The sequence below is a fragment of the Canis lupus genome, chromosome 4, assembly GCF_003254725.2.
Source record: "Canis lupus dingo isolate Sandy chromosome 4, ASM325472v2, whole genome shotgun sequence".
Classification (NCBI taxonomy): domain Eukaryota; kingdom Metazoa; phylum Chordata; class Mammalia; order Carnivora; family Canidae; genus Canis; species Canis lupus.
The window spans coordinates 37764279-37779995 of NC_064246.1; the positions used below are offsets into that span (position 1 = coordinate 37764279).

The following is a 15717-nucleotide window of genomic DNA, read 5'->3' on the forward strand; positions in this document are numbered from 1 at the left end:
TTATTAGAACATAGCCATCCGCATTCATTTACATTTTGTCTATGGCTGCTTTTGTGCTGCAAGGGCAGAGTTGAATAGTTGCAACAAAGAACACATGGGTTGCAAAGCCCAAAATATTTACTATCTGGATCTTTGCAGATCAGATTTGCTGAGTCCTGCCTGATGCCATGCAATTTCCCAGGTGTTCTGGAAAATCTGTAGGGCCTCTCTTGTTTCTGCACAAGGGCATCAGAGCTGAAACTCAGGTCTCCTGCTTGACAAGCCATGTGTCCTAAGGCTGGTTTTCCTGGAGGAGGATCCTTCTCTAATTTGTTCACCTGGAGTTTTTACCCCTCCTTTTTTGTGGGTACAAAGCTACTAGCAGTGGCACAAAACGCCTTTGAGAAGGCAGCCCCAAAGTATGTCCTATCAGATTGACAGCAGAAGGAGTGGATAGTGAAGGAGGGGAGCCAGGAGGGTCAGGAGTCTGCATGAAGCCAGAGCAAGGGAGAATGGATAGTCTGGGCATAAGCTAGGGCCTCTAGCCAGCTTCAAAGGCACAATCACCAGGGAGTTAAATGAGGAGTTCTCTACCTTTCAAGTAACTCCTAGGAGACCACTATTTATTCTCCTTGACTTTTAAGGCTGTAAAAGGCTTCCCACCTCCTCTCTCTCTGCTCTCCTTCCCCTGCCTTCCTCTCTGGGGGTGGGAAGGAATTTCATTCCCCAAACTCTCAGAAGAGATAGAAGATGAAAAGGATTAACTCATTGCTATAGCCTGTCTGCTCTGTCTGGCAGTGTGCAGGAGTGTGAGCCCTACAGGCCTGAGAACAGTGTTCTGAGCACACCCTGGGCAGGAGGCAGGGACACGGGCACCTGGGGGCCCATGACATAGTCTCATGCCTGGAGCTCCCTACCCAGAGTCTACAAAAGGCCAAAAGCTTCCATAAAGCTTAAGGGCTTGGTGAAGGAGAAATCAGACCATGGATGGAGGAGGGGAGGAATTAAAAAACACAGACAGGAAAAGAAAACATATGATAGAATGGAAGAAAGAAAGGAAGGAAGAAAAAACAGAAATAAAGAAACTGTACAACATTACGCTAACTGAAAAAGTAGGGCACAAAAGACCACATATTATATGAAACGTCCAGAATAGGCAAACCTGTAGAGATAGAAAATAGATTAGTGGTTGCTTGGTGGGGGGCCAGGCAGGAATCAGGGATTGGGAGGTGATCGTGAAAGGCTACAGGGCTTTTTTGGGGGGTGATGAAAATGTTCTAAAATTGGTTGTGGTGATGGCAGCACAGCTCTGTGAATATACTAAAAACCAGTGAATTGATGATTGAAATGGCTGAATTGCATGGTATTTGAAGTATTTCTCAATAAAACCATTACATGGAAGGAAGAAAGATCGAAGATGGTAGTCCAAGGCTCCCCTCCTTCACTATCCACACTCCTTTTGCTGCCACATAGGAAGACCCTGGAATCACCTCCTCCTGTGGATACACCAAAACTACAACTGCACATGGAACAGTTCCTCCTGAAAAATAATGGAAAAGTAGTGGAACATATCCCTCCACACCAGGGATAAAAGGGCCACATCAAGACGGGTAGGAGAGGTGGAGACACAGTGTCACCAAAAACCTCAAACCTGGTGGGATAATTCACAATAAGGAGAGATCTTGTGGGTCTGGAATCTCTCTCTGAGGAGAGAGGGGTTTGTGCCCCACATTGGGCACCCCAACCCTTGGTATCCACACTGAAGAAATGAGGCCTTCAACATATCTGGCTTTGGAAGTCAATGGTGCTTGTGTCCAGGAAACTCGGGGATCTGTGGAGATCTGATATGTTCCTTTTGAGGGGCTCGTGCACTGACTCACACCATCCTGAGACCAGCAAAAGGCAGCAGTTTGAGAGGTGACTGGATTGTATGTGGAGGAGATGCATTTGCTAATCTTAAAGCATTTGCCAGAGGGGTGGAGGTCATTTGGGACTTTGGGGATGGAGGGGTTGGTGAGCACCATTTTTGCACTTTCCCTCTACCTTGTTAGCACAAGTAGGTATACACAGATACTACTATGCTAAAGCCTTGGGTGTGCCTTGACCCCCCAGTACTTTCAGGATCACTATGGTCATAGGCATACCTCAGCCTCAACGCTCTCCTACAGCCTCATTGAAGCTCTTGGGCAAGCATAGTCCACACAGGGGACACCCCTTGATCACCTGGCCCTTCTATCCAGAGGTACTTGTGTTTATGGGTCCCCTGGGACCATAGCAATCAGAAAGACAGTTCTGGGCAGGCTACCATATCCAGGCCACTGCACAGACAGCACATTGAGACACAACTCTAATCTTCCTCTGAAAAAGACCCATTTACTTGTGTTGGAGTTCGACCTGAGGGATAAGTTTCAAGTATGCCAGAAATCTGAAGGCTAGAGAGGTACCCTGAGGGAATGTAAGCAGGGAAATGGTATCTTTGAGCCTTCCCTTGGCCTTTACACAGCTCACTGGTATCTCTTAGAAAAGAGCTCATACACTTGTCTGAAGCCCTGATTTTTATAACAGTTGCCCACAGGACACCTCCAGATTTCCTGGTCTGGAGGCCAGAAAGGTTTACAATTGCAGTCCCATAGGATTATAGATATTTGCATACTTATAAAGTTCTTACCTGAGGATCTGGCTTCCTATCAGACTGAAAGTAGGCACTGTCGGTGATTACTCTCTTTGGAACACTGGCAGGCCTTGGCACATCCTCAACAACAGAGGCTTATCAGGAATAAACCAGACTCCTCAGACAATCACAAAGGTTTGAGGGACAATCAAGAGCTAGGGCAAGGTTGAATGACAAGGTTCATCTCCTATACAAAGACACTCTTTCAAGACTGGGGGAGGTAGTTGTTTTGACTAATACATAGAAACAAACACAGAGAGGCAAGCAACATGAGGAAACAGCGGAATATGTTCCAAATAAAAGAACAAGGCAAAACCTCAGAAAACAATCTTAATAAAACAGACAGAAATAGTAATCTACCTATTAAAGAGTTCAAAGTAATGGTCATGAAGGTTCTCACTGAACTTAGGAGGAGGACAGATAAACACAGTGAGAACTTCAACAAAGAAATAGAAAATGTAAGAAAGTACCAAACAGAAGTCACAGAGCTGAAGAATACAATAATAGAACTGAAAAAATACAGTAAAGGGGTCCAACAGCAGACCAGATGAGGCAGACGAATGGATCAATGACCTGTAAGACAGGGCAGTGGAACTCACCCAGAGCAGCAAAAAGAGAAAAGAATTTTAAAAAGTGAAGATAGCTTAAGGAACTTAGGGAAGAACATCAAGCAGAATAACATTTGCTTTATAGGGGCCCCAGGAGGAAAAGAGAGAAAGGGGCAGAAAACTCATTTGAAGGAATAATGGCTGAAAACTTCTCTAACCTGAGGACAGAAACAAACACCCAGTCCAGCAAGTCCAGAGAGTTCTAAATAAGATGAAACCAAAGAGAGTCACACTAAGATACATTATAATTAAAATGTCAAAAGTTAAAGAGAGAAGCTTAGAAGCAGTAAGAGAAAAACAAACAAACAAACAAACAAAAAACAACTTCTTGCATACAAGAGAACCCTTAGAAGACCCATAAGCTGATTTTTCAGCAGAAGCTTTGTTGGCCAGAAGAGAATGGTATGATACATATTGAAAGTGCTGAAAGGAAAAAGAAACAAAAAACAAAAACCAAAAAACCTGATCAAGAATACTCAGCAAAGTTCTCATTTGGAATTGAAGGAGAGATAGAGTTTTCCAGACAAGCAGAAACTGAAGGAATTTATCACCACTAAACTGGCCTTACATGAAATGTTAAAGGGGTTTCTTTAAGCTGAAAAGAAAAGGCACTAACTAATAACAAGAAAACATATGAAAGTAAAGATCTCACCTGTAGCGGTAGTAGATTAACCACTTACAAAGCTAACATAAAGGTTAAACGATAAAAGCAGTAAAATTAACTAAAGCTATCAATGATTAGTTAGGGCTACACAAAATTGAAGAATGTAAATATAACATGAAAATCATAAAACATGGGAGGAATATAGAGTTTCTAGAATGCATTCAAATTTAAGTTGTTATCAACTTAAATGAGACATATATATATATATACGGTTCTACATGAACCTCATGGTAACCACAAAGCAAAAACCTATAGTAGATACACAAAACATAACAAGAAAGAAATCTAACATAACACTAAAGAAAAGCATCAAACCACAAAGGAAGAGAACAAGAAGAAAAAAACATAGAGGAACCATAAAACATCCAGAAAATAACTGATAAAATGGCAGTAAGGACATATTTATTAATAATTAATAATTTATAAATGGACTAAATTTTCCTATAAAAAATAGAGTGGCTGAAAGGATAAAAATAAGACAACTATATATGCTGCCTGGAGAAGACTCACTTCAGATATAAGGACACACATAAACTAAAAGTGAAGGAGTGAACAAAGATATTCCATGGGAATGGAAAGAAAAGCTGGTTTCATTATATTTATATCAGACAAAAGAGACTTTATTTTATTTTTATTTTAGAGAGAGAGTGCATGCATACATGAGTGTGGGAAGGGTGGATGGGCAGAGGGAGAGAGAGAAAATCGTAAGCAGGCTCCAAACCCAGCATGGAGCCTGATATGGGGCTCAATCTCAAAACCCTGAGATCGTGATCTGAGCCAACACGAAGAGTCAGATGCTTAACTGATTGAGCCACCCAGGCACCCCAGACAAAATAGACTTTAAGCAAAAACTGTAATAAAAGACAAAGAAGAGTACTACATCATGATAAAGGGGTCAACCCAACAAGATGATAACATTTATAAATATTTATGTGTCAACATAGGGGCACCTAAATATATAAAGCAAATACTAACACACCAACAGGGCGAAATTGACAGCAATACAATAATAGTAGGAGATGTTAATACACCACTTTCATGAATGGCTAGATCATCTAGACAACAAAGCAGTAAGGAAACATTGGCTTTAAATGGCACATTAGAACAGATGAACTTAAAAGATATATAAGGAATAGTTTACTCTCAAACAGCAGAATACACGTCCTCTTAAGTACATATGGAACATTCTCCAGGTTAGATTACATGTTAAACCACAAAACAAGCCTCAATAAATTTAAGAAGTTTGAAATAACTCTTAACAATAGAGAAAAAACAGCGTTGAAGGAAAGGAGGTGGGTGGGGGATGGGCTAAGTGGGTGATGGGTATTAAGGAGGGCACTTGTGATGAGCATTGAGTGTTGCATGTAAGTGATGAATCACTAAATTCTACTCCCGAAACAAATATTACACTATATGTTAACTAGCTAGAATTTAAACAAAAATTTGAAGGAAAAAGAAAAAGACTGAAACTATATCAAGCATCTTTTCTGACCACAATGGTATGAAACTAAAAATCAATTACCAAGAAGAAAACTGGAAAAATCACAAATATGTGGAGATTAAACATATTACTAAACAGCCATTTGGTCAATGAAGAAATCAAAGGGGAAATAAAAAAAATACCTTGAGACAAGTGAAAATGAAAACACAACAATCCAAAATCTAGGGAGGACGCCTGAGTGGCTCAGTGGTTGAATGTCTGCCTTCAGCTTAGGGCATGATCCTGCAGTTCTGGAATCGGGTCCCGCATCGGGTTCCTTGCATGACGCCTGCTTCTCCTCCATCTGCCTATGTCTCTGCCTCTCTCTGTCCCTCATGAATAAATAAATAAAATCTTAAAAAAAAAAAAAATCTAGGGGATGCAGCAAAAGCAGTTCTAAAAGGGAAATTCACAGGGATACAGGCCTACCTCAAGAAAGAAGAAAAATCCCAAATAAATAATCTAACTTTATACCTAAAGAAACTAGAAAAAGAAGAACAAATGAAGCCCTAAGTTAGTAGAAGGAAGGAAATAATAAGGATCAGAAGAGAAATAAATGAAACAGAAACTGAAGAAAAAAAAAAAAAAGGAAAAGATCAATGAAAATAAGAGTTGGTTCTTTGAAAAGATAAACAAAACAGACAAACCTTTAGCTAGACTCATCAAGAGAAAAAGGAAGAAGCCTCAAATAAGTGAAATAAAAACTAGAGGAAGAGAAGGTACAATTGAGAGCACAGAAATACAAAAGATTATGAGATTGCCAAGAACAATTATATACAAACATAATGGACAAACGGGAAGAAATGGATAAATTCTTAGGAACATACAATCTTCCAAAACTAAATCACAAAGAAACAAAATTTGAATAGACCAATTACTTTACCAATTATTAAAGAGATTGAATCAGTAATCAAGAACCCCATCCCCACCCTTGCAAAAAGCCTCCCAACGAAAGTTCAAAATCACACAGCTTTACTGGTGAATTTTACCAAATATTCAAAGAGTTAATGCTTATCCTTCTCAAACTCTTCCAAAAAATTGAAGAGGTGGGAATATTTGCAAACCCATGTTAAGGCTAACACTACTCTGATCCAAAACCAGATAAGAACACTGCATCAAAAAAGAAAATGACAGGCCAATATCCCTGACAAACATAGATGCAAAAATCCTCAACAAAATATTAGCAAATCCAATCCAACAATATATTAAAAGGATCATGCACCATGATCAAGTGGGATTTATTCCAGGGATGCAAGCATGAGTCAACATCTGCAAATCAAGCAATGAGCATACACTACTTTAACAACAACAACAACAACAAAAAGCATAAAAATCATAGGATCATCTCAATAGATGTAGAAAAAGCACGTGACAAATTCAATATCCATTTATGATTAAAAACTCTTAATAAAGTGGGTATACAAGGGACATTTTAAGGGCCATATATGAGACAAACCCACAACTTACATTATACTTAACAGTGAAAATCTGAAAGCTCTTCCTTTATGATCAGGAACAAGACAAGGATGCTCACTCTTGCCATTTTTATCTAACATCATATTGGAAGTTGTAGCCACAGCAGTTAGGCAAGAAAAAAAAATGAAAGGCATCCAAATTGGAAAGGAAGAATAAAACTGTTGCTTCTTGTAGATGACATGATACAACATACAGAAAACCTTAAAAACTCTAGTCAGTTAAGCATCTGGCTCTTGGTTTCAGCTCAGGTCATATCATGGGTTGTGAGATTGAGCCCTGCATTGGGCTCCATGCTCAGCGTGGAGTCTCTGCCTCTCTCTCTGCCTCCCCTCACTTGCACACACAGATTCTCTCTCTCAAATAAATAAATAAATAAATAAATAAATAAATAAAATCCTAAAAAAAAAAAGAAAAAAGAAAACAATCTCTTTAACAACTGCATCAAAAAGAATAAACCACCTAGGAATAAATTTAAGCAAGATGGTGAAAGGCCTATATTCTGAAAACCATAAAATATTGACAAAAGAAATTGAAGAAGACACAAATAAATGGAAAGATATTCCATGCTCATGGATTGGAAGAATTAATATTGTTAAAATTCTCATATTACCCAAAGCAGGGTACAGATTCAATGCAATCCGTATCAGAATTCCAATGGCTTTTTTCACAGAACTAGACCAAATAATCCTAAGATTTTTATGGAACCACCAAAGACTTTCTGTAGCCAAAGCGATCTTGAGAAAGAAAAACAAGGCTGGAGGTGTGACACTCCCTGATTTCAAACTATACTACTAAGCTACAGTAATCAAAATAAGATGGCATTGGCATAAAAATAGACACCTAGATCCATGGATCCAGAATAGAAAGCCCAGAAATAAACCCACACCAACCCATAAGCAGTGGTGGGGCAGGACTCATCCCGGGGCTCCCTAGTTTCACACCAGAAGCAGAATACCCCGACAGCCTTGTGGCCTGACGGCCAGGCACAGAGGGTGGCAAAGAGGTCATTGGGATTCCACTGTGCAGGGGGCAGCCAGGGCCCTTCGTTGAGGGTGAGCTACTCTGGGCACCTCTGCAAAGAGCACCATAAAGGCTGTTAAGAGATACTGGAATCAGTGTGCTAACAGGTTAGACTACTTTAGAACCCAGATGATTAGAGGTAAACAGATTTGGGCTCGTAGCAGACTAAGCTATGGGAAACTTCCTGTCTGAGCAACACTCCTTCCTAGGAAGTCTGTGCAGGCTCATGGGGCTTTTCCACTCCTGCAGTAGATGAAGTCAGCCCTACATGCCCCTGTGCCCCCAACCTCTGGCCAAACCATGACATGCCGTGGGTGAGACATCGTGGGTGGCATCAGCTTGTGGACTCTCACCCCATTCGGAAGCTCACTTTCTGTGTCCTTGACCCAAGTCACCTCACCTCTCTGGGCTCCTGTGTGCCACACCAGGGGGAGGGCCTGGGTTACTGTTCGGGGCCTCTTCTCTCTCCAAAATTGATTCAGAGCCTGTGGTTGGATTTTGCGGTGAGGCCCGTCCTGACACCACTCTTTTAGGGAGGACCATTGTGACGTCCAAATTAGAAAAGGGAACCAGAAATTTCTGAGCTCCTGCTAGTTCCTGGAACTTCCCTCACTGAGTCTTGGTTTTCTGATCTCTGAAGTGGAGGCAGGATTACTGACTTCTTAGAGCTCTTGGGGAACTAAAACTTGCTATTCACTCACTCATTCATTCGACAATATTACTGTGCCTACCCTACTGGAGATACAGCAGTGAACAACACAGATCAGGTCTGCCCCTGGGGAGCTAACCGCCTGGGGGTGCAGACCTGAAACACACAGAATGCATCATGAGGAATAAGTCTGGGCTGAGGCAAGGGTGCACTGAGTACAAGGCCTGGGAGGTCAGGATAAGAACTTTGTATTTGATCCCAAGAGCACTGGGAGGAGAGACACATTTCCATTTGGAAACCCGCTCTCTGGCTGCAGATAGGAGAAGTCAGGTGGACAGCTGACACGAGACCTCAGAGGGGAAAGGTGGCTGGAGGGGTGGGGGCACCTTGCCTCCCTTTGCACGTCTTCCTGATGTCTGGCTCCTGCCTCCAGGCGCTCTGCAGGAATGAGGAAGTGCCACGCCCAGCAGAGATTGCTGATACTCCAGGTGCTTATGAATATTATCTCCCTGCCCTGAGAGATTACCCAGAGCAAGCGAGTGTGTGGGAAAAGGACCCCAGAGCCCCAGGCAGGGGTCCAAAGTACTGGGAGTATCCCCAGCCCTTCCTGAGTTTGAGCTGGGCCTCAGGCCACTGGCTTCCCAGTGATCTTAGGTTCCCTCATCTGGTATCCATGGGACTAGTACTGAGTCTGGGCTAAATTCAAGTCCAGGCAGTATTTGACTGTAGAAGGACCCCCAGCTTTGGGGTCAGACAGGCTCGGGCTGGAGTCCTCACTTTGCCACATTGGAAGCTATGTGGCCCGATGCTGGCTACTTTGCTTCTGGAAGCCTGCGGCTGGCTGGGGGCCCACGCTTTGAGAACCACTGCCCTAGAATAACACCCCTCGGGGAGGAGGGCCTCTGATTCGCTCACTGCTATGCCCCAAGCAGGGCTGGCATTTATAGCAAATCCTAGCTGAGTGCCTGGGGGTCCTGGGCTCTGAGTGGTTTGTTTTGGCAGTGACGAATGGGTGGAAGGTGGGCGTGGGCTGGGAGATGTTGGTGTGAAACAGATCAGGAGGAGAACAGGGCTTCTAATGTGAAGGTGAGGAGCCGGGACTTGTGGTAGCTGAACACGGTCCCCAGAGATGTCCACATCCTCATTGCTGGAACCTGAGCACATTACCTTATGTGGCAAAAGAGGACTTAGCAGATATGAGTAAATTAAGGAATGTGGGTTGGGGAGACTATCCTGGATTATCCTGGTGGCTCCTCAATATAGTCACAAGAGCCCTTATTAGAGAGAGGCAGGAAATTTGGCTACAGATGGAGAAGTTGTGACAAAGGAATTGAGAGAAACAAGGTATGAGAGGGGTCATGAGCCAAGGGGAGCAGGCAGTCCCTGGGAAATGGAAAAGGCATGGTAACAGATTCTCCACCGCAGCATCCAGGAGCAACCAGCCCTGCCAATACCTCGACCTCAGATTCCTGACCTCCCAAATTATAAGAGAATTAATCTGCATCGTTTTTGGCCTGCAAGTGTGTGGTCATCTGTTACAGCAGCCCACGAATGACCACCGATACACAGAAGGTGCAGTGGAAGTCACTGAGCAGGGCCGGAGAGCACCCAAGGGAGGGGTGGCAAGGGGCGGGGTGAGGGCAACCTTTGGAGGCAGGAAAGGGCAGACAGAGGGGAGGACCAGCCAGCCTGGCTGGGCCACTCTCTCCTGGAGTCTCCCCTTAGCTGGCCTCCTGGGCTGACTGGGCCCCACCCTGCCCCAAGGGCAGGCCCGGTTAGTCCCCGCAGAACTGTGCACTCAGGGTGACACCTCCACCTCCTTGTCAGTGATAAGGGCCTTTGGTCAGGTCAATGCTGATTTTTGTCCCCATATGGAGAACAGAAAGGACATACTATCGGTCATCAGGGAAGCTGGGAGTCAACCCTATGGAGGGCCACATGAGGCCCTGGATTCCCTGGCGGTCTCAGTGTAAAAATCAACCTCTGGCGGTTCATGGCTTCCTACATGCCCAGGCCCCCACCATGGTGTGAAGCCCTCCAACTGGTTCGCCATCCTCCTCTGCCAAACCCCTCTGCCCACTGTCTCTGGAGCCTGGAGGATGGAGTGTAGCCACGGCCACACAGAATGTGTGCTCTGAAGACCTTGGCTCCGTGGCTGCTATGTGCAGCCCAGGCAGGCACAGCCTTTCAGCTGGCCTTGGCCTCACAGCCCCCCTCCCAGGGTGGCTGTGAAGATCGGAAGAAAAGGTGGGCAATCATACTCTGCAGTGTACCCAGGACCCAGAGGACAGCCGATAATGGGGGCTGCTGCTCCTGTAGTTGCTATTTCTCTTGCGGTTTTGGTGGACTCACTAGCCTGTGTCACTTGAGCAATTTACTTAACTTTCCTGAGCCTTGTGTTCCCATCTGTGAAATGGAGATGAAATAAGCACCGACTTCACAGGGTTGCGGGGAAAGTGACATGAGGCCACAAGTCCAAAGGGTCCAGTACCACCCTGAATGAATATAAGGTCTTTAATGTCTGCATTTAAGGCTCAGCTTGGAGGTTTGCTCCCTGGGATGGGCTCCCTGGGCCACGCACCACTCCTCTGGGCGCCCAGCACACTGGGTTTCAATCAATGGCGTGTGCCACACCGAACTGCTGCCCATCTACTTCTTCAACTAGACCATGAGTGATCACAGGTGGCAAGACTGATGCTTGGGGTAGGGGGCTTGCTTCATTTCCCTTTGCATCCTGAGCACGCAGCACAGGGGTGGGGACAGCTTGCCCACAGAATGATTATATGTAGAAAGAATGGCAAACGTGTACAACTGGCACCTAGTGGTGCTCGATAAGTGTCAGCTGTTGCTGCTAAGTGCTTATTGAAATCAGTTCTCTAAGGATCGGGGCTGAAGGCAGCCTGTTCACCAGGGGGTCACACAGGTAAGAGCAGTGGAAAGTAGCATGCATGACTAGATGGAATAATGTCAACGGCCTTCTACAGGGTCTGCTCCCTGGGCTTTGGTCTTTGCTTTGTGATCTAACTTAGCTTTGAGCCCAAGGCTGCTTCCTGAATGAGGGAAGGATGTGGTCAGAGGGGTCCTTACCCATCAGGGCCAGATGTGGAAGGCTCCAGATCTACACTTTGGAGAGACATTGGTGAGTGGTTTGGAGGATGGATTTGAGAGAGAGAGTCTCAAGGTTGGGAGGCTGAATGCAGGAGCAATGAGGCTTGTTCCAGAAGGCTGGCAATAGAGGTATGGAGGGCCCGGGACCCAAGTCTATGGCAGCACAGTCCACACCTGGCTGCTGCAAGGACCAGAGGGGACATAAGGCTCAGGGCCAGTTTGACTCCCACCACGCTCCACAGGGACCAGAACCCAGAGGGTGTGGGTCTGCGGCATCCATCCAAGCTGTTTTCAAGACTGATGCTCAATTATTGAGAGGAGGCAAGTATCCCATTGCGGTTGTAGAGTCTGTTCACATCTCTTGGCTCACATGTGCATCAGGCAACTCCGGGAGGTGAGCCAGGCAGGCTGCATGAGGACAGACCCCACACCCTATGAGAGGAGCAAACAGAAGCCCAAAAGGGACAGGTACCTGCTCAAACTACAGAGTGAGTGAGGACAGAGCTGAGAACGGGGCTGTGCAGTTGACTTTCCATGCCTGTGCATCAGAACAAATGCCTCAAATGTCATTTCTGCACCCCTGGCACTCAGCACAGTGCCCAGCATGTGGTGGGAAGTGGATAAATGTCTGCAAATGAATACGCGGATGGACAGACAGACGGATGGACAGATGGATGGATGGGTGGGTGGGTGGGTCAGTCCCACAGACCAGCATTCTGGGAGATAAAGACATGGTCTGTGGGAAGAGTAAGGAAAGCACCATTTGTGGAGTACTTCACATGCCAGGCGTTGTACCAGCGTCCTCTCATTTACCTCTCCTCATGGCTAGAGCACCCACAGACCTATAAACGTCCTCTCCACACAGTGGGGGAGCTTCCCCAGGGCCACTCAGCACTCAGATCTTTGGCGGGGCTTCCTGTAATACCCTGCATTGGCTTTGCCACCAGTGCATTTATCTACAACTCATTTCAATCCTGTTTATCTTTTCAGCCTGGATACCTCTTGGGGGTAGAATCCTGGGGTATCCTCTCTCTTGCATCTCCTGTATGCCAAATATCCGGTGCTCTCCAAGCCTATGTTGTTTAGTAGCCTCCGAGATTTTGTTCTCTTCTCTTCACCTCTCTCATGGGCTAGTAGCATGTAGCACGTCCCCTTCACTGATGGCCCCATCTCATTCATCCTCTGGCCCACATCTTTCAGGGAGCTAGAGCTCTCTTTCCAAAGCAGAGCTGCCTAGGTTTCCCCCCACCCTTGCTTCTAATCCTTCCATCTTCCCTTAAAACCAACGGTGCAGGTTCTAAGCCCCTAACCTGACCTTCAAGGCTCAGCCTTCCCAACTTGGCCAGCCCTCTTTCTCATCTGACTTGAGCACCCCTAGCACAAGAGTTGGTGCATCATGGGTGCTCAGTGAACACGGACTGAGCTGGGTTTGCGGTTACCCCCAGGTGGCAGCATCAGTGCATGGCCATTTGAAAGCTATCCTGCAGAGCTTGGGTGAACACTTCAGATGACTAACCAAGTGGCAGAGTTGGGACTCAAACTTCAAACTTAGGACTCCTGATTGTAAGGACAATGTAGCCAGATAAAAGGACCCACAAATTGTGGTGTCAAGGACCTCTGGCCAGATCCCAGCTGTGTGGCCCTGGTCAAGTTCTCTGAGATTTAACGTGATCCTTTAAAAATGGAAGTAGAAAGTTCTACCTCAGGAGGCCATTGGGAGGATGGAACAACATGAGGTTTGCAAAGTGCTCATGAAAACTTCCCAGCACAGAATGTTCAACTAGCTCCTGGGGAACAGCCTTCCCCTTAATGGTGGTCACTAGTGGGATACCCCCCCCTCCCCAGGTGCTTGTCTGGTACACAAATGGTCAGGGCAATTACCTGTCTGTGGCTCCTCGAGGGGCTGTGACCTCTGTCCCACTCCACACCTGGAGCTTCAGGGGCTTCTCTTCCTGCCGCATGGGTTCTCGGCTTTGATTCCTGGCCAGCTGAGAGCTGTTCGACCTCAGAGAAGTTTCCTGGGCATTGTGGCTGGCCGGCCTGCAGCGGAAGAGCTGCTGGTATGCCGTGCGGAAGTCTCTGTTCAGTGTGGCATACAGGATAGGGTTCAGGGCCGAGTTGGCATAGCCCAGCCACAGAACGACAGCTTCAAAAGCCTCATTGATGGCATCATCCCCTTTCAGCCCACGGTAAACAAACACAGTAAAGTAGGGGAACCAGCATATGATGAAGGCTCCCATCACTGCAGCCAGTGTCACTGTGGCTTTGTGCTCCCCAATGGTAGCTGCCTTCCAGGAGCCCATGTGATGGATCCTCTTGGCCTGGTCCCGGGCAATCTTGAAGATGCGGTAGTAGGTGATGCACATGACCAGCAGCGGCAGGTAGAAGGTGACCAGCCCATCCACCAAGCCATACACCAAGTTGACCTGGACTTTGCACTTGGGAATGGTGTGATTGAAACTGCTGGTCTCATTCCTGCTGTTCCACCCCAGATGAATAGACAGGAAGGACAGGGTGATGGAGATGACCCAAATTAAGACAAGAGAGACGGCGACCCGGACTGGGGTGATAAGCACAGGGTAGCGCAGGGGGTCAGTGACAGCGCAGTACCGGTCAAGGCTGATCATGAAGAGGTTGAGGATGGAGGCCGTGCACAGCATCACATCCAAGCTGGTATAGATATTGCAGAAGACTTTGCCGAAGCTCCACCTGCAGGATAGCTGGTAGAAGGCCGAGAAGGGCAGCACCAGGAGGCCGAGGAGCAGATCGGTGATAGCCAACGACACAATGAAGCAGTTAGTCAGACTGCGGAGCCGGCGGTTCAGGCCCACAGCCAGGCAGACCACCACATTGCCGGCGATGGTGATGAGGATGAGGACAGTGAGGACCACGCTGACAGTGATCCTGCATGGAGGAGAGTCCAGACAAAAGGAAGAGCCTGTGCCGTTAGATATCATCCTGGGATCCTACGGCTCTGGCCTCTGCCCACAGCCCCTGGCTACTTCTCATCCAGCTCCCCAGTGTGTCAATGATGTCAACCGCTGGGCTCTAGGCTCCTAATGGAGCCAAAAGAAAATGTCCAGACGTGGGGAGGTTACAATAACTGCCCGACGACTGTTTTTCTAGAAATAAATAAAGCAGTCTCCTAGGAGGTATATTGGGCATGAGTATGAATGAAGAAGAGCAAAAGGAGAAAGTTCCTGGTTCAAATTCCAGTCCTCAAATCACCCCCTGCAGAGCCAGCTTCCTCCAGGGACTGGAGTAGGTCTCTCCTCTCCAGGTTTTGCATATAGACTGAGGCACTGGAGCATGTGTCTGGAGGTGGCTTTGGTTTTATGCGGGAGGGATCATGTGGAGATGTGGCCGCACCCTTCTCCATAGCTGGTGGATGCTCCTACCCATGTGACCGGGGTCAAGGACTGCTGCCTCTGCCTCTGCCTCTTAGGACCACTGGTGAACAGGAGCTGAAAATGCAAGCGTCAAGTGTTGAATACTTTGAAATCAGACCAAGAGCATGCCCAATTCAAGATGAATCTTTCTAGACTTTAACCTCCCTATGAGACACCAGGAGGCATAGGGTCAATCTGGAAACCTGTCCTCAGGAGGGACTGAACAATCAGGATGCACAGTGGGAGGAGGAAGGGAGGCAGGATGCAAGGGGCTGGACCACTGTGTCACTCTGTAAGATATGGTTGGAGGAGTAGGACGATTTATACTGGAAAAAGAAAGATATGGACACAGACTCTAAACACAAGAAGAGGGGCTGCATCTACTTGTTCACTGCTGCTTCCCGGCACCTGAACCCACAGGTAGGCATTAAGCATCTGATGGATAGTCAAATGAGTGAATAAATAAGGAAACGTAATGAATTTGCCCTGATAAGGCACTGAGAACAGTGTCTGACACTGCTGGTTTTACAAAATATCATCGTACTGTAGAGCAGGAGCTGACAAACTTTCTCAGGAGAGAGCCAGGTAATAAATATTTTCTGCTTTGCATTCCCCCAAGGTCTCTGCTGGAATTACCCAAACTCTGTCAGTGTAGCATGAAAGCACCTACACG

At 46.2% G+C, this 15717-nt stretch overlaps 1 protein-coding gene across 9 annotated transcripts in view; it reads right to left on the reverse strand.

Annotated features, from left to right (window-relative positions):
- The window catches only part of HRH2 (histamine receptor H2), a 72644-nt gene that overhangs the window by 36408 nt on the left and 20519 nt on the right, over positions 1-15717 (reverse strand). For 7 of the 9 annotated variants that reach the window (XR_003130793.3, XM_025434682.3, XM_049109121.1 and 4 more), the window contains exon 2: positions 13537-15119. Coding sequence is in view for 8 of the 9 variants with exons in the window: in XM_025434682.3 (XP_025290467.1) it covers positions 13537-14612 (1076 nt within the window). In the remaining variant the exon portion in view is untranslated. Of the gene's footprint in view, positions 1-11048; positions 12088-13536; positions 15120-15717 lie in introns of those variants that run through there. The other 2 variants (XM_025434681.3, XM_025434680.3) reach the window with 2 other exon arrangements.